The sequence below is a fragment of the Megascapheus bottae genome, chromosome 5, assembly GCF_031878675.1.
Source record: "Megascapheus bottae isolate mThoBot1 chromosome 5, mThoBot2.hap1, whole genome shotgun sequence".
Classification (NCBI taxonomy): domain Eukaryota; kingdom Metazoa; phylum Chordata; class Mammalia; order Rodentia; family Geomyidae; genus Megascapheus; species Megascapheus bottae.
This window is the reverse complement of record NC_143513.1, coordinates 19,894,242-19,920,101: the sequence shown is the minus strand read 5'-3', so window position 1 is coordinate 19,920,101 and position 25,860 is coordinate 19,894,242. Positions and strand designations below refer to the sequence as shown.

Genomic DNA, 25,860 nt, shown 5'->3' with positions numbered 1-25,860 from the left:
CAAAGCCCAATTATTTACATCTTGATCCTTAAAGAAAAGTATGTTGACCCATGATCTAGAATCTTACTCCCAATTTTTGAGTTTTATTTTGGGGTTCTTTTTCTTCTGTGGGGTTATGATATTTTCATACATGTATAACGTACTTTGGTCATATTCAACCCCAATTAATCTCTTTTTCCCCCTCCCCTTCACAACTTTATGTTATACATGGTATGGATTATTCAAATATCCCTAAACCACTACTTATAAAGATCTCTTAATTAATTGATTTTTTTTCAGGTCTTGGAATGACACAGACGGCCTTGTGCATTCAAGGCAAGTGTGCCCTCACTGAACTACATCCCCAGACATAATCTCTTATTTTATGTCAGCCCAATTAGACATATTTATTTGTTATGTTAAAATTTTAGCTAGAATTCCACACTCTACATTACATATTTTTAAAACAGAAAATATGTGTGAGCTTATCAGTGCTTGTCAAAACGATAAATGAAATTGAAACTAAATAATACAAATAGTAACAAACCAATTTATTTTTCAGGAGGGAGAAAAAAGAATGTTTCGTTTAACATATAACGCTTATAAACACATGATTTTAGTTATAAATGGAGGTAAAAATGTGCTCTAACCAAGTTGCATGGTTGTAAATATATGAAGCAGAGTATACAGGTATGCAGATAAATACACAAGGGTCTCAGTACTCTGAAGGCAGGACCACGTCCCAAGTGCCAGGGTTGGCATACAGAAAGCACTAAATAACTGTCCATAGGAATGAATAATAGAATGGCTATACCAAAAGCTAGCATGTACACCTATTTATTAGATGACTTTTTTCTTTTTGCCTTTTTGTTTGTGTCTTTTCTCCTTTTTAAAATTTGTGTATGCAGTTCATTAGCTTTTTTTGATTAAGGCTGGCACTCTATCAGTCCTTCTGGGCTTTTGGAGGTTAATGGGAGGTAAGAGTCTCAGGGACTTTCCTGTCCCGGCTGGCTTCAGACTGTGATCCTCAGATTCTGGCCTTCTGAGTAGCTAGGAAAACAAGTGTGAGCCCCCAGCCTCCAGCAGGTGAGCACTTAAAAACAAACAAACAAGCAAACAAGTATGCACACTGTCTGAGAGGCAGGAGCTCATGCATATTCAATGAAATGGAATTCAATAAGCATGGAGCTAAAGCTAGCCAGAACTACAATGGTGTTTCTGCATATGATTATACAGAGAGACAGAAAATGTCCAGCCTCTTTTTAGCAGCCAATCTGGGTCAGAGTCTAATGAGTCTTCCTACTCTTGGGACAAAAGTATGTCTACCCTAAAGCAGTACAATGTGAATTATAGCACATAATGAAAGGTAGTAGTTCTAAAATTTCATTTAACTAACCTCCCTAGCTCATGATACATCTTACAGCACAATCTTTAGGAAAGAAGATAATGGTGATCCCCTTCTGCACAGCTCACATTAACAGCACTGAAGAGAGGACTGTTGCTCAGAAATAAGGCAGAAGACTTAAGGACTTCCCAGTATGCCCTGCAGCAATGGATTCTTCTCCTGGTCTCCTGGGAAGATGGCAGACTTGGCACGGTGGAGGCAAGCATGCAGCCCTTTGTTTCTGATTGCCTTTCCAGAACTGTTTTCTATTGGTTTGTATTTCTTGTGTTTTCTGAAAACAACATGTTGCACAATTAAAGCTGATGTTACCTTCCATCTTTCTGATGGAAGAATATCTTCAATAAATTGTACTTTCTAAAATCTTTTCCATGGCAGACACAAAAGAGCTAATTCTACAGAACCTAATCTATGGCTTGTGAAGATATAGTTAATTTTACATTTATATAAGAAATGTGCACACTCGGGGGTGTGGGAGGGGGAGGGAAATGGGTACCAAGACATGTGGAAGGGTATCAATGTATGTGAATTAATGCACCTTCTATCTGGCAAATATCATGTAACCCTTTTACTAATTACAATAAAAAATTAAAAAAAAAAGAAATGTGCACACTCATTATAATTGGAATTTTGGGGGGTTTTTTTGTTTGTTTTTGGTTTTGGGTACAAGTAAAACTTAGGGTCTTGTTCTATCCCTTTGCTTTTTTCCACGTACGGCTACTGTTCTATCACTTAAGTCAGACTTCCAATTTCTGGCATTTCAATGGTTAACTGGAAATAAGACTCTTACTAACTTTTCTTCCTGCTGGCTCAGATCTCTGTCTCCTGAGTGATCAGAATTACAGGTATGAGCCACCTGTGCTCCATTGATTGGAGATTACGCGTTAAACATTATGTAGGTACAGTAAACTACTGACACCTGGGAGCACTTTTAGGATTTTAAAAAAGGAATATTAACAAGTCTCAGGTTAGTATTCCTAGTTCAAAGGAAGATTATTTTCTCGTAACCTAAATGTATTAAAGGAAAAAAAAGGAAATAGCATATTTGTGCAGAAATATGCTATTGACTACTGACAGAAATATGCTACTGCTGGAAAGATATACAAGATTAAAGTGTTAGAAACGTAAACTTACGTGTACATCAAGGCAACAATTGCGGTGATAATTATGGCCAGGCAGCCGAGGGAGATCAGGGCACCATGTGCCATTCTTAAAGGGAAGGCTGTGTCTGCAAACAGGAACAAGATATTCATTACATCTTCCATTCACAGGGCTTCTATTTGTAATAATTAAATAAATGAGGAAGGGAGTTCTCACAGGAGGTACTCTCCTCCTCCCCCCGCCCCCCCGCCTTTCAGCAATCTTTTTTTTCATTAAAAACATTAATACACAGTCTTTGGATCAGTTTATCTTCCGTTTAGAGAACGAGTTGGTGTGTCTGGAGGACTGTGTTAAGGGTTCAGGGAAGGACGTCATGGCATAGACACATATGTTCAGGTGTCTGTTGAGCCAGCGGCACACAGATGCCCTACCTGCTCGCCTGCTGTGTTAAGAATCTTGGGAGTTCCTTGTACCTACCATGGTCTTCCACCCCCACATCCTCTGCGACAATAACCTCCAACCGGCTATTTCAAGTCTCATTTGCGTTCTGCATGGCTCCTGTTCCCTCCTCCTGCCCCCAAGCTACTTGCCTCTCTCCCTGGGCCTGGATCACATTGTGTTGCCAGCAGTTTCCAGGTATCCATCCTCCCTCCCTTCCTTATTTCCTTCCTTCCTTGTTTTTGTGTGCCAGTACTGACTAGGGCTTAAATTCAGGGCCTTGCTTCTCGCTTGACTTTTTCCACTCAAGGCTGGTGCTCCACCACTTGAGCCACATCTCCACTTCCAGCTTTTGGTTTGTTCATTGGAGATATGAATCCTCATGGGCTTGTTTTTTTGTGTGTGTGAGTTTTTTTCTTGGGGGGTCCTCAGTTTGTTTTGAACTGTGATCCTGAGATCTCAGCCTCCTGAGTAGCTAGGGTTATAGGTATAAGCCACTGGGACCAGCTTGAAAATTTCTAAATGGAATTCCTTTGTCTACTGTTAATATTTTGCCTCTCCAAGCACCAGAAGGATGAAGAGTAGAGTTTCTGTTGAGTCTGCAGGGAAAGTAAGATGGTTTGTTATCCTTTCTGTGTAATGCTTGGTAGATCGAACAAGTATGCTGGGGCTTCTCATGTTTGCTGGCTTCCTGTCCTTACCAAGGCAGACTCATTTGACTCCTGGTCTCAGCCTCTCCTTTGTTCCCATATCATTGGGTACAATTATTAGTTTTTTGATGGGCTTTACCTTTGTCCTCTTGGAGTATAAATCTCTTGAAGCATACAATGATTATATCTTATTATTACTAATCCATGATCACAGCTGACTTTAAAAAAATTACTAGGCATAAGTAAACCTGAGTTTCTTTCTCTCATTACTGCCCTATACTTGTTTATAGTTGTTTTCTAATGCCAATTCTCAAATCCCTATTAACAATGATTTAACAAAGGTTTTTGGGGATAGAGGTTGGCAGTAGAGTGTTTGGTACACTCAGAGCCCCAAATGTGCTTCCTTGTAAGACAAAAGATTGCCACTACTACACTGTTGGTGGGAGTGCAAACTTGTTCAACCACTATGGAAAGCAGTATGGCAGTTTCTCAAAAGACTAAACATAGAGCTCCCCTATGACCCAGCAATTCCACTACTTGGCATTTACCCATTGGTCCAGAAACAAGGACATACTAAAGCCACTAGCACAACAATGTTCATTGCAGCACTATTTACCATAGCAAAGATATGGAACCAACCCAGATGTCCCTCAGTTGATGAGTGGATCAACAAGATGCAGTATTTATACACAATGGAATTCTATACTGCTGTCAGAAAGACAATATTGCCCCTTTGTAAGGAAATGGAAAGACTTAGAAAAGATCATATTAAGTGAAGTAAGGCAGGCTCAAAAGAACATAGGCTCAATGTTTTCTCTCATTTGTTATAATCAGTAGAAACCTTGGGCTCTCCTAGCAGAGATTTACAATAGAGCAAAACCTAGATACATAAGGCCATATAGTTTGACACTAAATGAAAGGACCTCCAGGATATAGAAACAAAAGCCATATAATGAGTGATTGTTGTCCTTAAAGTACTATGTTATCTCTTATCTCTTTTGCTGTCCCTTGGTTATCTCATATTGTTACAGTATTTCACCTGGTTATCTGATATATTGTATCTTTACTTATTTGGCTATTTGAAATAGGATAGGGAAGGGGGAAAACAAGATGAGGAGCGAGGATGGGGGGAGGGAAATGGGGACCAAGACATGAGAAAGGGTATGAATGCTTTTGAAGTAATGCACCTTCTATCTGGTGAATGTAATATAACCCTTCTATTCATTATAATAAAAATATATGAAAAAAGACAAAAGATAAATTTTGCCCTGGAATATAATTGAACATGGATGGCAAAGCCTTCAATGGCTTTGACCTTGGGACACACTTTATCTGTGACATCCACTGCTCAAAGGACCATGAAACAACGCTTACCTTTGCCAGGAATGGAGATCAGTGTGCTGGTGAGGGCCAGACTTGTGTCATCCTTCAGAGTGAAGTTCACACAGTATGTGCCAGGCCCATTGAAGGCTCTCCTCGTGGTCAGCAGAGGCATCTCATCCACATTTGCTGGGCTGCACACCACATTGTGGGTGATCTGGCAGGTGGGGTCGGCAATGATGGTACAGACCTCTGTGGGGTTGCTGTGAGGTGGAAGAGTGGATAAGGACACACAGATCACAGGGATGCAGTTAGGGGTGGGAATGGGGGAGAGATGTTACTTTCAACATTTCCATAAAACCTAACTTCAGCTCACTCATTCAAATCATATAATGCTAAATTGTAACATATGATTTACTCGCGCGTATGTGTGTGTGTGTGTGTGTGTGTGTGTGTGTGTATGATATTGGGGCTTAAACTCAGGGAGTGTGTTTTCAACAGGCTTTATTTTTATAGCAAGAGCTCAACCACTTGAATCATGCTTCCAACCTAGCATTTTGCTGTTTAGTCAGAGATGGAGTCTCATGGACTTTTCTTTCTAAATTGGCTTCAAACCTGGAATCTCTGATCTTAGTCTCCTGAATAACTATGATTATAGGTGTGAGTCACTGGAGCTATGCTTTGACTTTTTTAGGCTTTAAACTAAGCCTAGGAATGAGGTAGCATTTTCTCTTCATTCCCAGGAAAGTGAGGCCTGGAGGAGCAAGAGACTGTATCTCCCGGGGTGAAGGACTGGCAGAAACTGAGCAAAGCCCCAGCCATTCCTGCTATCCTCTGGTCCCCAGAAGGCTGGAAGATACAGATGGCTGAGGTGTTGGACAAAATCATTGTCAGGAGGCAGGTCCAATAAAAGTGTGAGGACAGCTGCATCACATCTGTTTGTGTGGGACTTGCTATGTGTGAGGTACTAAGAGAAGGTCATGACATGGTCTTGCTTGTTCTTTGGGGTGGCTCCTTAAAGAAAGTAACACTACCCCTGTAAGAAGTGACAAACCAGCTCAGGGAAGGGACACGTTTAGGCCAAGATAATGACAACAGCTCATTCTGCTCTTCTATGAATGTTGGAGAACCTCTTATTCTGTTTTACCAAAAGAAACTCTGTTTTAGATCATCCCAACCTCTTGATTACTCTATGTATTTAAACACATAGTAGGTTTTTGTTTTTGTTTTTGAGAAATGCAGCTGGCCTCAGCTTCATGAACTTCTTACCTCAGCCCCAGTGAATGCTGGAATTACAGGTATATACCACTATGGTTGGCCACGATTTTTTTTATTACTTAAGTTACACACATGTAAATTAGTCATTTTAAAAAGATATCTAATTAATAATTTATTTATATTCAGCTTATTGTATATAGTCTGACCAAAGCATAACACATTACATTATATTAGGAAAAGCTTAATCAGTTATAGAAAAAGGATTATCATGAGACAATTGGGCATTGGGTTTCTTGGGTTTCAGTCAGAACTCTGGCCCATGAACCACATTCTGCTAGGTCCTAGTGGTCTGTGACCAAATTTTGTGACCACTATGCCTCATTTGCCTCATCTGGAATTAGAGAGACTTAGGATGGTAAGGATTTAATATGAGAAGAGATGTAAGGTGTTGAAGACATAGTGAATGTTCAATTCAAAGTTCAGTTAAAGATAGAGAGTCTTGCTCAATTCTAACAACGAATGTGCTGGATAGAACCTTCCTTGTAGAGTTTCTAATAACTAAGAATTTAAATCAGCTTAGGAGGGATGATTAGTGGTCAAGGCCTTAGTTCAGACACGGGGTCCTTTCTTGACGAATGCCTTTGGCAGAGACCATGTACTTACGTCCCTTTGAAGGTCACAGTGAAGTCCATCAGGGAGCTCTCAGACTGTGACTCGGGCACTGGGACATCTGTTATCTGGATAATATTAACCTCCAGGATTCCCTCTAACAGAATGACCGGCATAGAAAAACAACAAAACACAGAGTAAACCAAACCACGCTCATGTCAACTGAGTATGTCCACTCAGTTTCATATGTTGAAATCCTAATCAAGATTATGGTATTAGGTGATGGAGAGACCCCAGGGAACCACATATGGCTTCTGTCATGTACAGATGCAGTGAGAAGATGGTCATCCTTGGACCAGGATAATGGCCCTCACCAGACCATCAATCTACTACCACCTTGATCTCGACTCAGTCTTCAGAACTGTGAGAAATCTCTCAGAAATTAATCTCTGGTTGGAAGCCACCCACTTAATGGTCTTCTATTATAGAAACCCAAATGGATTAAGCCACACTCCTTAACAAATCAGAAGAGCAATGGAGACAGTGATCTTGCCAACCCTGGGAAATCTGGGAATTTATGCATGTTCATGTAATATGGGACTGTCCCAACTAGATCCTTGTTTCTAGAGCTGGAGTGTGTATTAGAAAATAGCATCCCCTCTAGGAAGATGTTTTAGAAAAAGGTGAGCCTGGTCAGATGCAGCCCTGGCTCAGAATGTGGTTAGCTCTTCTCAGGCAGAGGTGACTGGCTTGGGATACTGTTTTGACTTCCTGTCTCTGTCCCCAGAACCAGAGCTTACAGTGTCCAAAAGACACAGACCTGTGAGATGGCCTGTTCATCCTTCCTTTTATACACAAAATAGTGACGCTGTGAAAGTTTGCAGAGAGTGGAAGATGGTAAGAATTGTGGTAATTCCATTCTGATCTTTCTTTCTCCTATTCATTTGGATTTCTGGATACATGAGTGGTTCAACCCCACGGCAGGCTTGTTCACACTGGGCTTTGTAGAGGGCCCCTCTCTCCAGGATACATAAGGAATGGTAGCCAGTGAGTTGTCTTGCTAGTGTACATTGGCATCATCTTGGAGCCTTTCTAGTCTAGCCAAGTGACTGTGATATCCTTGTACATGGACATCCATCGCCACTGGTCTTTTTTATGATTAATTGCTTTTATTTTATTTTTTATTTTATTGTTGGGGTAATGTATAGAGGGGTTACGGTTACATTCGCCAGATAGTAGGTGTATTACTTCTTACACATTGATACCCCTTCTCATGCTTTTGTCCTCATTATCCTCCCCCCACCCCCTCCCAATCATCTTGTTAATGTATATACAATATGCCAGGTAACAAAGTCAGATACAGTAACAATATGAGATTAACCAAAGGACAACGAAAGAGAAGAGAAATAACATAGTACATTAAGAACAAAAATCACACAAGATAAGCCTCTTGCTTCCATATCCTAGAGATCCTTTCATTTAGTCTCATCCTACATGACCTTAAGTACTTAGGTTTTGAGTGATTGTAATCCTGTGCTAGGAGAGTCCTAGATGTCTACTAATTATTACAAATGAGTGAAACCACTGAGCCTATGTTCCAGAAGATGGCAGACATTCAGACAGAGCATGTGTACCAGAAGCAGCTGACCATCTTCCAAAATAAGAAGAGGGTGCTTCTGGAAGAAAGTGGCAAGGAGAAGCTTCCCTTGTACTACAAGAACATCGGTCTAGGTTTCAAGACACCCAAAGAGGCTATTGAGGACATCTATTTTGACAGGAAATGCCCTTTCACTAGTAATGCTTCCACTGGTCATTAGCCTTACCTACAATTGTGATGGTGGCTTTAAAGTAACCATATCTGTAAATCTGGCAGTTTTCATCAGAAATCTGGTTCAGCTCCAGGGAGTTGTCAGCAGCAGGCTCTGGAATGTTTTGAAAATAAAGAGTTTAAAATAGTTGTCTACAATGCAACACAGTGTAACCACAAATGGAAACATATCCAAGCACAGGTAGCTCATGCTTGTAATCCTAACTACTCAGGAGGCTGAGATTTGAGGATCAAAGTTTGAGGCTAATGCAGGCCTAGAATTCAAACTTGAAGATTGGCAGGTGCGGACTTGTGCACACACATGCACACACAGATCTCTTATTTCTAAAGCCTTAGTTGTCTGGTATTTATAGCAAATAGAAAAAAAAAGCTACCAATAGTCTATTCAGGGGCCGGGAGTTTAGCCTTGTGGTGGAGTGCTTGCCTAGCATTCACAAAGACCCGGGTTTGATTCCTCAGTATCATATACATAGAAAAAAGCTGGAAGTGGTGCTGAGGTTAAGGGGTAGAGCTCTAGCCTTGAGAAAGTCCAAGGACAGTGCTCAGGCCCTGAGCTCAAGCCCATGACTGGCAATAAATAAATAAATAAATAAAATAGTCCATTCATTAAAATAAAGCACTCCTTTTAGATTGAGTCATAGTGCCCTCTCGAGGCCAATAGAGGACATATCAGCATGGGGTGCCAAGATGTGGAAATGGTCAGAGAAGCCATAGCATGAGGTAGGGTGAAGAATCAGAAACTTCCTATGGCAAATTTTTAATTAAGAACTTCTTGAATATCTTCACAGACCATTAAAAATGGGTGATATTTAATTAATATGCTTTACAGTAAAACACTTTTAATGGCTTTCTCAACCAGAAATGCCATTCATTTTGGGCCACTTGGAAGTTGCTTTCTACACCAGATGTGTTTCCAGATGGGAGTTGGTGGAGTGGTGAAAGAAAACGATTGTGATTGTTGTTCTTGATGTACTATGTTAATCTCATGTGGTTACTTATCTAACTTTGTAATCTGTACATATGTTTATTTTGTAACTGTATATATATTTATTTGTTTATTTAAAATAGGGAAGGGAAGGTGGGTAAACAAGATGATTGGGAGGGGGTGGGGGGAAATGGGGACAAAAACATGAGAAGGGGTATCAATATGCAAGAAGTAATATACCCACTACCTGATGAATGTAACTGTAACCCCTCTATACATTACCCCGACAATAAAATAAAAAATAAAAAATAGATAACAATAAAGAAGGCTATCAATCAAGAAAAAATAGAGAAAGAGAACAGGTATATGGAGAACAGTGGGAGGAAGGAGAAAAGGCCTGATCCTTTATAAGGGGTGAATGTGTACTTTCATAACTATGGAAAATGTCTGAGATCTGAGGACTCTGGTTCAAAGCCCTCCCAGGTAGACAAATATGTAAGACTTTTATCTCCAGTTAAACAACAAAAAGCCAGAAGCAAAGCTTTGGCTCAAGTGGTAGAGCCCCAGCCTTGAGTGAAAAAACTAAGGGAGAACCTTGAGACATGAGTTGAAGCCCAGTACCCATACTTAATGCAAAAACAAAGCCAGGTACTATTGGCTCATGCCTATAATTCTAGGCTGAGATCTAAGGATCACAGTTCAAAGCCAACCTAGGCAATAAAGTCTGTGAGACTTGTATCTCCAATTAATCACCACCAAAAAAAAAAAAAAAGGCAGAAGTTGAGCTATGGCTCAGTGATTGAGCACTACCCTTGAATAAAAAAAAAGCTTGGGGAGCCAGGGGTGGTAATGCCTGTAATCCTAGCTACTCAAAAGGCTGAGATCTGAGTATTGAGGTTCAAAGCCAGACCAGGTACTAAAGACGGTGAGACTCTTATCTCCAATTAACCACTAGAAAACCAGAAGTGCCACTGTAGCTAAAGGGGTAGGGCAGTAGTCTTGAGCTGAAGAGCTCAGGGACAGTTTTCAGGCCCAGAGTCCAAGCCCCATGATAAAACAAAACAAAACAAATCAAAAAACAAAACAAAACTCAGGGAAAGTGCCCAGGCCCCTAGTTCAAGCCCTGCTTCATCTGTATTACCACCACTTCAAAGTAAAACTATAATAAAGACTACACAATTCTAACCGGGCACAGTGGCTCATACCTATAATCCTAGCTAGTCAGGAGGCTGAGCTCAGAGGGTCATGGTTTAAAGCCAGCCCGGGCACTAAAGTTTGTGAGACTCTTATCTCCAATTAAGCACTAGAAAACCGAAAGTGGAGCTGTGGTTCAAGGTGTAGGGCAATTGCATTGAGCTGAAGAGCTCAGGGACAATGCTCAGGCCCAGAGTTCAAGCCCCACAACTGACAAAAGAAAAAAAAAAGACTACACAATTCTTTTAAATAGACAATTGTTTCCTGATCTGTTTTTGTTTTGTTTTGTTTTGTGGTGCTGTGGAAAGAACATAGACTTGTGAAATGCTAGGAAAACATTCTCACAATTAACTGTCGCTCAGCCCCTTAAGTAGAGATTTAGTAATATAATCTATGCTTTGAGGAAGTAGCTCAGTGGTCAATTACTGGCATAGCACCTGGGAGGTCCCAGGTTCAGTCCCAAATACTGAGTACACACACACACACACACACACACACACAGATATATATCTCACATGAATATTCTTTAGCCATTAAGAAGTCTACCTCAAAGATCACTCAGAAAATACTTACCTAGAGAAAGGGAGGGTGATGCTGGAGAAGGACAAGGCTTGAGCACTGCAGCTTGCACAGTGAGGTTAAGGTTGAAAGTTCCATTGAGCACATACGTGTGGTTCGAAGTATGGTTGTTGGAAATAAACAGGCCAGTGTTATCCCCGAAATTCCACTTGTAGTAAATGTCAGACTCATTGAGAAAGTGGCTGGGATCATGGATAAGGACATCAAACACAATTGGGAGGTCTCGGAGGAAGGTTTCCTCAGAGGAATTTCGATTGTTCTTCTGGGACATGGTCACAAACACAGGAATTTGATCTAAAAAAAAAAAAGGATAGTATGCACAGCAGTACTGGGGCTTGAACTCAGGGCATTGTGTTCTTCAGCCACGCAAGGCTGGTACTCTACCACATGAGCCACATCTCTACTGCTTGCTTTTTGCTAGTTAATTGAAGATAAAAGTCTCATAGATTCTTCTTTTGTTTTTTTTTTTTTTTGCTCATCTAGATTTGAACTGTGATTCTTAGAGGAGCTAAGACTATAGGGATAAATCACCAGAGCCCAGCAATTGGTTGATTTTAAATAATGTTTTTATATTTGAAATTAAAATTAGGACCAGGCACAGTGGCTCACATCTGTAATCCTAGCTATTCAGGAGGCTGAGATCTGAGGATCCTCATTTGAAGCCACCCAGGGCAGGAAGGTTCATGAGACTCTTATCTCCACCACAAAGCCAGAGCTAGAGCTACGTCTCAAGTGGTAGAGCACGAGTCTTGAGCAAAACAGCTCAGGGACAGCATCTAATCCCTGAGTTCAAGCCACAGGACTGTTACAAAATAAATAAATAAATAAAATTAGACATAACAACAGCCTGGTTTTCTTCTTATATGAAAATTTTCTAGACTTTTTTCAAAAACTCTTCTGGAAAATTGGTGGGAACAACACGATTAAATACATAAGTTTGAGTAGGGTCTCAGACTGAGCGAAAACCTAACCCACAGCACTTGGTGCTTACCTTAATCCACTAAGGTCAAGAAATCTAAGGGCCTCATGCACAGTTAACTCAGAGTTTCTGCCACGCACCTGTGACCACGTACACATCTTTAACCTGAGCGATGGGAAGGTATGCCCAACCATGTCTTCTGTAGACGGTCACTTCCATGACTTGAGGACCAAGAGTTAGGCTGGATGTGTTAATAGAAACTCTTGCTGAACACCGCCCCAGTTTCTGGAAATACTGACCTTTAAGACAATGAACATTTTTAGTTACTGTCAATATCATCTTATCATCATAGGAAGTTCTTTCTCCAAAGGTTTCCCACAATGATTTGTGGGAGAGCTTTGTGAAAGGCTTGGAATCTTGATCCTCTGGATCACAATTTCTTGAGTGCTCCCCACATCCCCTCTCATCCATTTAGAGAAGGGAAACAGGCTTCTAATGTACTGTGATTCCACACAAACAGAAAGTGTTCAGAAATTCTGTCTGAAACCTTACAAAACAAACCCACAGTAATGTATGTGCAATGACATCTAGTTAATTGAAGTGGTAAGAGATATTTAGTGGGATAACACCATATTGGACAGTGAAACACATGCTTTGTCTATAGGAAATACATTTAATATAATACTAACATGTCCAAAGGAGTTAAAAAGTTATTTTTTCTGGCACCAATAGCTCCTACCTATAATCCTAGTTACGCAGAAAGCTAAAAATATGAGGCTCTGAAGTTCAATTTGAGCCTGGCCAAGAAAGTTTGTGAGACTCTTACCACCAATAAACTACTACTTGAACCCTAAGTCAAACTCTAGAGCTTGCGCAAAAGCAGCTCAGGGACAATGCCCAGGCCCAAGTCCTGGACCAACACACACACACACACACACACACACACACACAAGTTATTCTGAAAAATTTAGCATCAGTTTTGTAACAATATGACTACAATTATATTATTATATTTAAAGGGCGATCCATATTCTCCACTTTCTAATAGTATTTCTACATAAAAACACCGTCAATCACAGGTGAATGGTGGCTCATTTCTAATCTTAGAAGGCTGACATCTGAAAATCACAGTTTGAAGCTAGTCCAGGCAGGAAAAGTATCGGAGACCCTTATCTCTGATTAGCCACCAAAAGCCAGAAGTGGAGCTATGGCTCAAGTAGTAGAGCATCAGCCTTAGCAAAAAGAGCCCTCAGTTCAAGCTCCATGCTTAAGCAGCATAAAAACAAACAAAACAAGAAGTTATAGATTACAGATACAAAGGGATAAAGTGATTCCTTAAACTTCTTTCTTTCTTTCTTTCTTTCTTTCTTTCTTTCTTTCTTTCTTTCTTTCTTTCTCTTTCTTTTTGAGGGTCATGGGGCTTGATCTCAGCCTGGGCACTGTCACTGAGCACTTCAGCTCAGGGCTACCACTCTACCCTTGAGCCCAGCTCCATTTCCTATTTTCTAGACATTAATTGAAGATAAGAGTCTTATGTCCTTTTGTGCAGAGGCTAGCATTGAACCGTGATCCTCAGATCTCAGCCTACTGAGTAGCTAGGATTACAGGCGTGAGCCATCGTGCCCGGCTTTAAACACATTTCTAGAGCATCTTTGACTTATGCCTTTTCTTTCTCCAATTTCTCTGAAACTAATTGCTACTAGCTGGCAGAAGACTGGTGTGTCCTGGCCTGTTTAGGCATTGTAAGATGAGTACATTTGAGATGGTGAGGTTTAAAAGCCACATTTATTGTATGGCTGAATGAGTGTGATCATAGCATGTGACTTGCAAGCTCTCCTTGTAGTGATTGGAGGACAACTCCGCCGGAGGCAGTGGGGGAGGAGGGGCTGTAAGGGAGCTGGTAATACACAAGGAAATGTTAGTGCCCACAATGAGAGACAAAACCATGTGCCACTGAGGGAGATCTTGAGGAAAACGGAAATCCACGAAAGTCTTATTACAAAAGCAGAGTTAGCCAGGTGCCAGTGTCTCACACTTGTGATCCTAGCTACTCAGGAGGCTGAAAACTGAGATTCTTGGTTCAAAGCCAGCCCTGGCTCCTATCTCCAATAAACCATTCAGAAAAAGCCAGAAGGGCTGCAGCTCAAATGGTAGAGTGCTAGCCTTGAGCAAAAAGTGACTCAAGGACAGAGCCCAAACCCAGAGTTCAGGCCCCAGGACCAGCCAAAAAAAATTACTTGAGAACATATAGCATAAATAAATTCCCATTCATGTGCCTCTGTATTATGGGCTGGATTCAAATTATGATCCTCAGATTTCAGCCTCCTGAGTAGCTAGGATGACAGGTGTAAGCCACCAGCAACCCACAAAATTTTTATTTGCTATTTTAGATACAAATATTGAGTATCTTCATTTTAAGAGATAGTTGAATTTGCCTCCTTTCTCATTTTAATTCTTTGCTGTCCTGGGGATTCACAAGGTTATCCAGGATTTTTATTTTTCTTCCTCCATGTCCACCCAAATAAGGAAAAGTAACAGAGTACCCGTTAACTCTTGGTGCTGTAATGAAAATAAAGAAACAGAAGACTCCATTTTAAAAGGTAAAGGAAAGACAAGGCAATTGATAAAAGTCCAACCATGTGTGTGAAAGATGTAGATGAAATTCCCTTTCTTCCATCTGTGGGGGTGAGGAAAGGGCTTCCCATCAGGAAACACCTGCTGGCTTTGGTCCATGTCATTTCCCCAGATACTGTCCTGGGACCACTTGTACACGTAGGAGTCAGGAGACAAGCCAGACTCTAAAAAGAAAAGGAAACAAGTCAAGAGTGGCTTCAAGTGCCCACTGCACGTCACTCATACACGGTTTTGTAGTTTTCTTTAACCAGTTGGAAAACTTCTAAATGACAGGACTAAAAACCTAATGTCAGGGATTTGTCCAATAGAACACTTGGAACTTGTGCACTTTCCTGTATAAACATATTTCAAGAAAAGTATAATATAAACTAAGATTTTAGGAAAGTTCAACATGGAGCTTTCACTTAATTCACTATTAATCTCCCCCAATTTCAAGCGTATTCAAAGAAGAGGGGAGAATGTATGATATTTTCATATGATACATTCTAACAGAAACTTTTTTCTTGTTTCATTTGACATCATGACTCTATTTTATTTTTTGTGGTAGTCCTGGAGTTTGAACTCAAGACCTGGGTGCTGTCGCTGAGCTTTTGTGCTCAAGTTGAATGCTCTACCACATAAGCCACAACTCCACTTCCCACTTTTTGGCAGTTAATTAGAGATAAGAGTTTCCTAGACTTTCCTGCTTGGGCTGGCTTCAAACCTTGATCCTCCAATCTCAGCCTCCTGAGTAGCTAGGATTACAAGTAGAGACACCATACCGGGCAACATCATGGTTCCTTATTCCTAAAAATGTTAGCTAAGAATGAGCAAAGAGTAAGGGGACCTTCCACCGAACTACACCACCACCATCACACCTCCCACAGTCCAGACCATGTCTGCATACCACATCTAGCTCTTCACATCAGCCATTTGTCTCTTCAAATGATTCAAAGAAAACAACAACAACAACAACAAGCCCAACTCTATACTGGGCACCAGTGGCTCATGCCTGTAATCCTAGCTACTCAAAAGGTTGAGATTTGAGGATTATGATTTGAATTGAAATAAGCCCAGGCAAACAAATCTAAGAGCTCCTATCTCCAAGGAAGCAGCAAGTGAAGGATTTCAGCAATCACACTGCTCTCTCACTCATATCTGTAAGCTGCTGTCTCACCTCTGTAATCCTAGATACTCAGGAGGCTGAGATCTGAAGATAGTAGTTTGAAGCCAGCCCAGTTTAGGAGAAAGTCTGAAATTAAGCACATGTATGTGCAAGTGCATGCACACACACACACACACACACACACACACACACACACACACACACACACTCACCCAGAGCCAGAAGTGGAGATTGTGACTCCAGTGGTAGAACACTAGTTTTGAGCAGCAAAACTCAGGGACAGTACCCAAACCCTGAGTTCAGGCCCCAATATCCATATACAAAGAGAAAACCTCAAAGACACAAATAAAAATAATGGTCAGCAGAAACTAAACTCATCAGCAAACATCTGTTAAATGGACTATTTGGGGGGTGGCTAAAAATGTTCCAAGTAATAAAATCAAAGCTTGAGTCTATTAACCTAGACTTTAAGGGTCCAAACCTTGGATATATTGATACTCAGGTTGATGAAAGGGCCGGGTTTTGACCACACACTCACCCTCCATCATCAACTTGAAGAGGAGGTGGAAAGGGATTCCGGCATTATCTTGCTCTTAGGTGCATTAAGATTTTTGATCTGGGTCCCCAGTAGCTTAGGAGAACTCCTTACCATTTCTGCAGTTCTTCTCATACACTATGTCACCATTTGCATCTTCCTTTTGGCATCTGGGAAACACCAGATTCACCACAAATGTAATATTTGAACCCAGCAGTGCTGGTGAGTCACTGGTCAGGACTGCCTGCACACGGCCTCCTAGGACAACAAAGCAGGGATGGAGTTCACTGAGTCAGCATCGCTTTCTCCTTCCATCCGAAAATAAACATTGAAAAATAAATCAAAATATGAGAATGGAAGGAGCCATAGATTTCTTTAGAATGCATTAGATTCACTTTATGGAGGTTAACGTTCTAAAAGCTGAATAACAACAATAAAGTGAGACTAGTTAAAAGATTTGCTAACTATAGAAAGAATATTTATTTAGGAAAATTAAAACAGCAGAGCACTGGTGACTAAAGACTGTAATCCTAGATACTCAGGAGGCTAAGATCTGAGGATCAAAGTTTGAGGCTAGTCCAGGCAGAAAAGTCCATTAGTCTCTTAATCTCCAAGTAAGCAGCAAAAAGCTGGAAGTAGAGGTATGGTTCAAGTGCTGGAGTACCAGCTTTGAAATTAAACAATGAAGGGAGAACATGAGGTTCTGAATTTAGCCCCAATACTGGTACAAAAATAAAAATAACTGGGCTGGGAGTTTGGCCTGGTGATAGAGTGCTTGCCTAGCATGCACAAAGACCCAGATTTGATTCCTCAGTACCACATACATAGAAAAAGCCAGAAATGGTGCTGTGGCTCAAGTGGTAGAGCTCTAGCCTTGAGAAAGTCCAAGGACAGTGCTCAGGCCCTGAGTTCAAGCCCCAGGACTGGCAAAAATAAAAAATAAAAATGACAGGGCAACCCACATAACACCCTCCTCTTTTATTTATTTATTTATTTATTTTTTGAGCCACAGCATCACTTCCAGCTTTTTTCTGTGTATGTGGTACTGAGGAATCGAACCCAGGCCTTTGTGCATGCTAGGCAAGCACTCTACCACTGGGCCAAACTCCCGGCCTCACCCACCTCTTTTGACACATCTTCCAATATATCATCTTATCAACCATCCAGCCTTCCCTCCACATAAAAATAAAAGTAAAAAATAAAATCTTCCCATTGGATTAAAGAGAAAGGATAAAATTGTGTTTTTTTTTAAAGTTCAAAGTCTAATAGCTGAAGGACTCTTTTATCTGAACTGAATGATGATTCACTTTCTGATAAACCACCCTACATCAGAGCCAGAGGTGGGGACCATTTCAACTTTAAACACATTTGAGACTAAACCTGTACTTGGAATTTTCTAAGAGTAAACATTATTTTTTGTAGCTTAGTGAAAAATACTGGGATCAGAGAAAGATACCCAAAGCCAAGAATCCTTAGCTTGGCAATCAGGACATCATCTGTCATATTGGACGCATGAGCCATGCAGTCTTACAGGCTCTCCAAGCAACCACAGGGATTAAACTAGGAAGCTCCAGTTGTCCTGGTGGAATTTCTTCTTCCACATACCTTTCCAAGAGTTTTCCCATCTTGCATCTCCTGGCTTCCACACTGGGTACAGCTTTTCATTCCAGTCATTTTCATCAGAAGACCAGCCACGTAATTGGTTGTGCTCCCTTGTAGAACCAGGATGTCTTTCACTGCCCAGGACATCATGAAATCCTGTGTCAACATTTGAAAAATTAATTATTTGTCTAATCCATTTCCCATTTAGTTCTTATATAGCAATGGTGATAGAAGCTACTCATTTCAGTCTGTTGGAAAGCAAATATACAATATGTCCAGAACGTGGTGAGTGCTTATAAAAAAAAAGCCTACTGCATTTACCTTGAATATAGTGTTTTGATCCAATCTCTGCATGCAATGTGGATACATTTAAATTTTTAAAAATTGTTATGATAAAGGTGATATATAGAAGAGTTAGTCACATAAATCAGATAATGAGTATATTTCTCTTTGGACAATATCACCCCTTCTGTCTCTCCTAGATTTTCCTCTCATTTTCACACTTAGGTTGTATAGTTCATTTAGTGAGTGCCACTGCTGGCTTTGTTGAATACCTTTTTTTTTTTTTTGCCAGTGCTGGGCTTGAGCTCAGGGCCTGAGCACTGTCCTTGGACTTTCTCAAGGCTAGAGCTCTACCACTTGAGCCTCAGCACCACTTCCAACTTTTTTCTATGTATGTGGTACCAAGGAATTGAACTCGGGTCTTTGTGCATGCTAGGCAAGCACTCTACCGCTAGGCCAAACTCCTGGTCCCTGACTACATTTTTTTAAAGCTAATGTTTCTTAAATATCACTTGGCTTCTCTGAGTATTTGGGTTTGATTTGAAATCATTAGGAAAACTGATGTCAATGTTTGTCAGACCTGTTTTTAAATCTTTCCTCAGTATGAACTAATCTCTGGCTAAAGCAAGGCAACACCAAGCACAGAAATGCTTCTATGATTCAGAGACTCATAGTGGGAATGGAGGGGCCTCTGGGAAACAGCCTTTTTAGAGCCCAGAATATGGTCTGTCTTGATAAAATTTCAATTTTCAAATACATTTGTGTAGTCTATATTTGTTGAATACACTGTTTTGTTTTTTAAAAATTGTCATTTGAGATGAGGTTGTAGTTCCTTGGCAGAACATTTGCTTAGCAGAACCCCCCCACCCCCACAATCTATATTCTATTCTCTGGAATTAAGAAAAATCTGCCTGCTCTTTACTTCAGTTACTAAGAGTAGAAGTCTTTATATTTGCCAATAGCTCATGTTTTCTTCCAGTTTATACTTCATGCATTTTGAAGCTCTGTTGTTAGAGTTGCATGAATCTAGAACTGTTAAATTAATCTTGTTGATGTAGTGATTTTATTATTAACCCTGGCTCTATTCCTTGTTATAAATAATATTTTGAAATTAATGCTAGGTGTTTAGCTAATACATAATTTTTACTTTAATCATTTTTATTTTATATCATATATATGTATATATCTATGAACTTCAGTTTGAATTCAGGGTCTCGTGTTTGCTATGCAGGTACTCTATCACTTGACCCACACTTCTAGCCCATTTTGTTTTAATTATTTTTTGGCTAGAGCTTTGAGTTTTGCCCAAGTCAGCCAGGATCAAAATTCTCTGATTCTTGTTTTTATTAAAGAATTTATTGACATTTATTTTACATCATTATTATTCTTGCATAGCTAGAATCATAGTCATCTGCCACTGTACCCAGCTATTGGTTGAGATGTGGTCCACTAACTTTGTGTATGTGTGTGCACGCACATATGTGTGCATGCAACAGTATTGGGCTTACACTCAAGGCCTGCGTACAAAAGCCACATCTACACTTCCAGCTGATTGCAGGTTAATTGGATATTTATGCCTAGACTGGCTTTTTGTATATGTGTGCCCATCCCGGGGCTTGAACTCAGCCAGGATGCAGTGCCTGAGCTTTTGTGCTCAAGGTTAGCACTCTCCACTTCTGGCTTTTAGGTGGTTAATTTGAAGTTAAAGTCTCACAGACTTTCTGCCTGGGCTGGCTTCAAACTGTGATCCTCAGATCTCAGCCTCCTGAGTAGCTAAGACTATAGACATGAGCCACCAGTGCCCAACCTGTCCTTGAAATTTTTTGCTCAAGGTTAGTTTGCTTTGCCACTTTGAGCCACAGCTCCATTTCTGGCTCCTTGGTGGTTGATTGGAGATTTAAGTCTCATAGATTTTCCTGTCCAGACTGGCTTTGAACCATGATCTTCAGATCTTAACCCCCTGAATAGCTAGGACTACAGGTTTGAGTCATGGGTGTTCAGTTTCATTAACATCTTTCCAGAAGTGACCTTGAACTTCAGTCTTCCTGATTTCTACCTTATGAGTAGCTAGGCTTACAGATGTGAGTGATAGCACTCAGCTGCATTCTTATATTTGAAAGCAGTTTCGTATGGACAGTATGTAGTTGCTTATGTTTTTATAAATCTAGTCTGATAATCCTAACATTCATTTCAGTGTTTAGGTAGCTTACACGTGATGTAACTATAGACATTGTAGGATTAAGTTTACCATCTTATTATTTAAAAAAATTTTTTTCTGTTCAAGAAACAAGTACCAGCTGTGGACACTTGGCTGTTTCTGAAATACTTTATCAGAGAGAAACAAATTTTGATCTTGCACAATCACAGATTTGTAATATCTCTGTTACCTATTCTATACTTAGTTTATATTGATTGCTAGTAATTACTCTTTAAGAGAATTAAAGTGAAAAATGAAACTAAACATTTTTTTCCTGTTCATTTTATTTTACTTTCACTAGTTTATTAGGTATACCCCTACCTTTTGTTTTAAGTAGTTGCTCTAGAGTTTATAATCCTTGGTTTTTAATTTTTATTTATTTTTTTTGTTTATGTGGTACTGAGGAATTGAACCCAGGGCTTCATACATGTTAGGCAAGCACTCTACCAATAAGCTGCATTCCTAGCTGAGTTTACAATTCTTTAAAACTTCTTTATAATCTTGAAATGATGGCTACCCACTAACTCTAGAGAACATACAGTTCCTACTTTCTTTGATGGCTATAGCAGATCGGTTAGTCATGCCACTACTTAAAAAAATGGAGTAATACTATAATTCTGATTTTCTAATTAGCCTAATGACTAATAATGTAGAACATTTTTTTCCCTTTCCAAAGCCAGTACTCTGTGATTCTGCAAGAGTATTCCTATTTTGAAATAATTATGAAGTGAGGACAGGAAATTTGTGTTTACTGATAAACCTTTGTAACAGGATATTTACTTTGAATGGAGTCACATGGAAAGAACTAAAATTCTTTCATTTGAACCAGTTCTAAAGACTTAATATGATTCATACAGGGGCATCTTTAAGCCGGTGGTAATGAGGAGCCATGACTAGTTTTAAGAATGAATCCTGTCTCCTGTTCCAGAGTCTACTTTATCAAGTTCTGAGAGACTGTTTCCAGCAATATAATAAAAACTCAGTTTTCCCTCTTCTGATCTTAACTTTAAGACATCAATGACAAGCATACAAACATAAAAAGAGTAACAATGAGCCAGGAGTTGATGGTTCATACCTATAATTCTAGCTACTCAGGAGGCTGAGATATGAGGATCATAGTTCAAACCAGCAGAGGTAGGGTCCAGGAGACTCATATTAACCAATTAACCACTCAAAAGCCAGAAGTGGAGCTGTGGCTTGAGTGGTAGACCATTAGTCTTGCTCAGGGACATTTAAGGACAGCATCCAGGCCCTGAGTTCAATCCCAAGGAATGGCAAACAAAACAAAACAAAAGAAAAAAAGTAAGAAGGAACAGCTACACTGGTGACTAGAACAGAATACAACACAGAAATAGACCTACACAACTATACCAGTCATGAGCAAAACAAAATAAAACAAAAACTGAGCCAGAATAATTCAGTCCTAATACCAGGAAAAAGGCAGGGGAAGGGGGGAGTGATTAAATAAAAGAAACAATGCAATGACAAAAAGACAAATTTTTAAAGAAACAGTGCTGTAAAAAATAGAGCATAGATGAAATCTTTAGGATTTAGAGCCAGATAAGAATCCTTAGACTTTGGGCCGGGAGTTTGGCCTAGTGGTTAAAGTGCTTGCCTAGCATGCACGAAGACCTGGGTTCGATTCCTCGGTACCACATACATAGAAAAAAGCCAGAAGTGGTGCTGAGGCTCAAGTGGTAGAGCTCTAGCCTTGAGAAAGTCCAAGGACAGTGCTCAGGCCCTGAGCTCAAGCCCAGGACTGGCAAAAAAAAAAAAAAAATCCTTAGACTTCACCCAAAAAATCATCCATAAAGAAAAAACTGACAAGTTGGAACCTTACCAAAATAAACATTTTGCTCTATGAAACTACTAAGAGAAAAGGAAAGCTGCAGACATGGATAAATTATTTGCATAGTACATTTCTACTAGTAGATTAGTATCCAAAATATACAAAGAATTTTCAAAACTCAACACTGAAAAATAAGCAATTCAATTAGAAAAATGGGTGAAAAGCATAAACAGCTATGTCAAGAAAGGAAATGTAGGTGGGCTCTGGTTGCTTACACTTGTTATCATAGCTACTCAGGAGGCTGGGATGTGAGAATCATGGTTCAAAGCCAACTGTGGCAGAAAAGTCGGTGAGACTCTTGCAATTAAGCAGCAAAATGCCATAAATGGAGACATGGCTCAAGTAGTACAGTGCCAGATTTGAGCAAAAAAAAAAAAAAAAAAAAAAAGGCCAAGCGGGAGCATGAGTCCCTATGTACGAGCTCCAGTATTGACCTGTAAGCACACACAGAACAAAACAAAACAAAAGTCCCAGGATGTGTGGATAGTAAGTAAACATGTGAAAAGATACTCAATATTTCTAGCTGGTAGGAATATACACACCTTAGCCACAGTGAAAACTCCCTGTCACAGTGTAAACAAAACGAAGAGTAACAGCAGTTTCTAATGCAGGTGAGGATGTAGACACTGGGTCACTCATAAGTCGCTGATGGGAATATAAAGTGGTCCTCTGATAGTCTCTTGTAAAACTTACCAGGCCATCACCATAGAACCAGTTGTATGCTTGCATTGTACTCTTCGTTATGCATCCCAGGGAAATAGAAGTTAGGTTCATCCACAAATCTATACATAAATATTACTTATTCATCATAGGTCAAATTGGAAGTTAAGGCACTGGTGGCTCAGCCCGGTGACCACCTCTGCAGGCTGGCAGGGAGCTCAAATGGGTTTTTCTCTTCCCCAGGCAGGGCAGACTTGATCAGCGGCCTGCCAGCTGTTGAATTCCATACCCTCTCTGGCAAAGGTGACAATCAGCACCAGATCCTGACAAACACCCACCCCAGGTCCTCAGCGCTATGTGCACCCTCCAGAGTGCAGTCAGGGAAGTGGCCCAGGATAGAGTCCAGCCCGGGCCTCCAGGTCCCCAGGCTCTGAGCATCTCCGGCTTCCACAAGGATCTCATTCTTCTTGGATCACAATCCCCCAGTCCAGGGCTCCCACTGGCTCCCCACCCCCTGAAGGAAGAGGCACCGGCACCCCTGAACCTGCTCTTAGAACTACTCCGAGAAGCAAAGTGGGGTCTGGGCTTGGCGTGGAGGGGCGGGGTAGGGGGGGGAAATCATTGCTGTATAAAAGTGAATGTGAGGATCATCTGAACAATGCAAACAAAGTAGCCAGTATAGCACCCCCACACATGGGTCTGCCTCAGTTGAGTTGCTCTTAGGCTCAAAGGGCAAGAGAAGGTTTTACTCAAGCTGCTCGGATGCTCAATCCCAAATGTGCCACTGCGATGTGATCCCACAGCAGCATTTTATTTTTTTTAAATTTTTTTATTGTAATTAGTAAAAGGGTCACATGATATTTGCCAGATAGAAGGTGCATTAATTCACATACATTGATACCCTTTCACATGTCTTGGTACCCATTTCCCTCCCCCCCCCCACATCCCCCTCCCGTCTTGGTTTTCCCCCCTTCCCTATCAAATTTCAAATATCCAAATACAAATAAATTCAATATATCAGATGACAAAGTGAGATACTATACCAATATGAGATAACCAAGGGACAGCAAAGGAGATGAGAGACAACATAGTACATTAAGGACAACAATCATTCATTATATGGCTTTTGTTTCACTATCCTGGAGGTCCTTTCAATTAGCTTCACATTATATGTCCTTATGTATCAAGATTTTGCTCTATTGCAGATCTCTGCTAGTAGAGCCCAAGGTTTCTACTGATTATGACGAATGAGGGAAACCATTGAGCCTAAGTTCCTTTGAGTCTGGCTTACTTCACTTAATATGATTTTTTCAAAATCTTTCCATTTCCTAACAAATGGGGCGATGTCATTCTTTCTGACAGCAGCATAGAATTCCATTGTGTACAAATACCACAACTTGTTGATCCACTCATCAACTGAGGGACATCTAGGTTGGTTCCATATCTTTGCTATGGTGAATAGTGCCCACAGCAGCATTTTAACGGGGAATTTTTAAAGCCCAGCACCAGGAGCTCTCACAGTTCAAAGCCACTTCAGGAAAAAAAAAAGTCAGTAAGACTTTATCACCAATTAACCACCAAAAAGCCAGAAATGAAGGTGTGGCTCAAACGATAGAGCATCAACTTTTAATGAGAAAGCTAAGAGAAAGCACCCTGCCCCTGAGTTCAAGCCCCAGTTCCAGAATAAAAAACAAAACGAAACAACAATGAAGGCATTAAAAAAAAGAAAACCCCTCTAAAGTAGAACTATGGGAGAGAGGAATACACTAAGCATGGTGACCTCATGAGCATAGCACGCTCCTGAAGGTTAGGGGAATTTCAGCTCAGTTAGCAAGAGTTGGTGCTGCGGGGGATGAAGGAGCCTGTTTCCAGATCTGGGAGCCCCTTTCATCTGAGCTCTCCATCCTTTTGGAAGGATACGAAAATTTTGATGGACAGAGACTAGCCTCTTCCCTGTGGCCACTGTGTGGTAAGTACTGGAGAAAGGGCTCCAGGAGAGTGGCATGGGCCAGAAGCAAAGATGGGATTGGAGGTCTGTTGCTTTCTTTCCAGCATTCCTTCTGTTGGTAGAAGAAATGGGTGAGGCTGTAATTGTTTCCCATGGAGTTCCAGCCTAGCCCCATCAGAGGGCATTATTATCCATCACTTGAGCCAACAGCCAGAGAGTGGGTTAAACACCAACAGAGAAACAGAAACTCACGTTTGGTGGCACAGACTGGCAGCCTTGAAACCAGCAGTAGCAATCCCAGGATGTGGTAGAGACATTCCATGCTGAGTTCTTACAGGCTCAGTCAGGGCATCACTTGTAATTCTTCTGACTCCATCCACCCTGAGCAACAGTGTTCTGGGCTCTTTATTTTAATGAAATACGGGGCCTCCAGGCAGATCATGTGATGGCATTAAGCAGCTGTGCCTGATCTGTTCTCTTGAATTCAACCTCATGTGCTTGTGACTCACAGGCCTTTGGCATCTATTACTCCCTTTTCAGAGGCACGCTATTTGGATGTTGTAATTCCCTATCAGTTTTGAGGGAACTTCTTTTCCAATGACTCTATTTTAATACTCTTCACCAATTCCAATTTCAGTTCTCCAGCCTCACTGAAGTGGATATACTGTGTCTTTCACCACCGCTGCCTCCACCTCATGCATCTTTTTAAGAATTTAGGTAACAAGCTCAGTGTGCTGGTCAATGCTGTACATCATTTCTCCCCAAGAGGAGATAGTTGTGGAGGTCTCCTTCCAGTCATTGGTAATCATGTCATACACATGTGGATTAAAAACATACCTGTGAGCTGGGTGCGGTGACTCCTATGCAGGAGTCTGAGATCTGAGGA

At 40.6% G+C, this 25,860-nt stretch overlaps 1 protein-coding gene across 1 annotated transcript; it reads right to left on the bottom strand.

Annotated features, from left to right (window-relative positions):
* Nucleotides 1-509: 509 nt before the first annotated feature.
* Nucleotides 510-25,345, bottom strand: Gpnmb (glycoprotein nmb). The gene is made up of 11 exons (XM_090332757.1): nucleotides 25,227-25,345; nucleotides 18,042-18,194; nucleotides 16,551-16,694; nucleotides 14,799-14,960; nucleotides 12,303-12,461; nucleotides 11,238-11,537; nucleotides 8,541-8,639; nucleotides 6,772-6,874; nucleotides 4,945-5,153; nucleotides 2,516-2,609; nucleotides 510-1,655 (listed from the first exon to the last, which is right to left on the bottom strand). The coding sequence occupies exons 1-11, from the start codon at nucleotides 25,294-25,296 to the stop codon at nucleotides 1,502-1,504; spliced, it is 1,647 nt and encodes a 548-aa protein (XP_090188883.1). The 5' UTR covers nucleotides 25,297-25,345; the 3' UTR covers nucleotides 510-1,501.
* Nucleotides 25,346-25,860: the final 515 nt, after the last annotated feature.

Coding starts and splice junctions, on each gene's coding strand:
- Gpnmb (XM_090332757.1), bottom strand. CDS start 25,296: ATGGAATGTCTCTACCACATCCTGGGATTGCTACTGCTGGTTTCAAGG. Junction 11,538..12,302: donor AGATGTGTACGTGGTCACAG/GTGCGTGGCAGA, acceptor TTTTTTTTTTAG/ATCAAATTCCTGTGTTTGTG. Junction 8,640..11,237: donor ATCACCCTCCCTTTCTCTAG/GTAAGTATTTTC, acceptor AAAACATTCCAG/AGCCTGCTGCTGACAACTCC.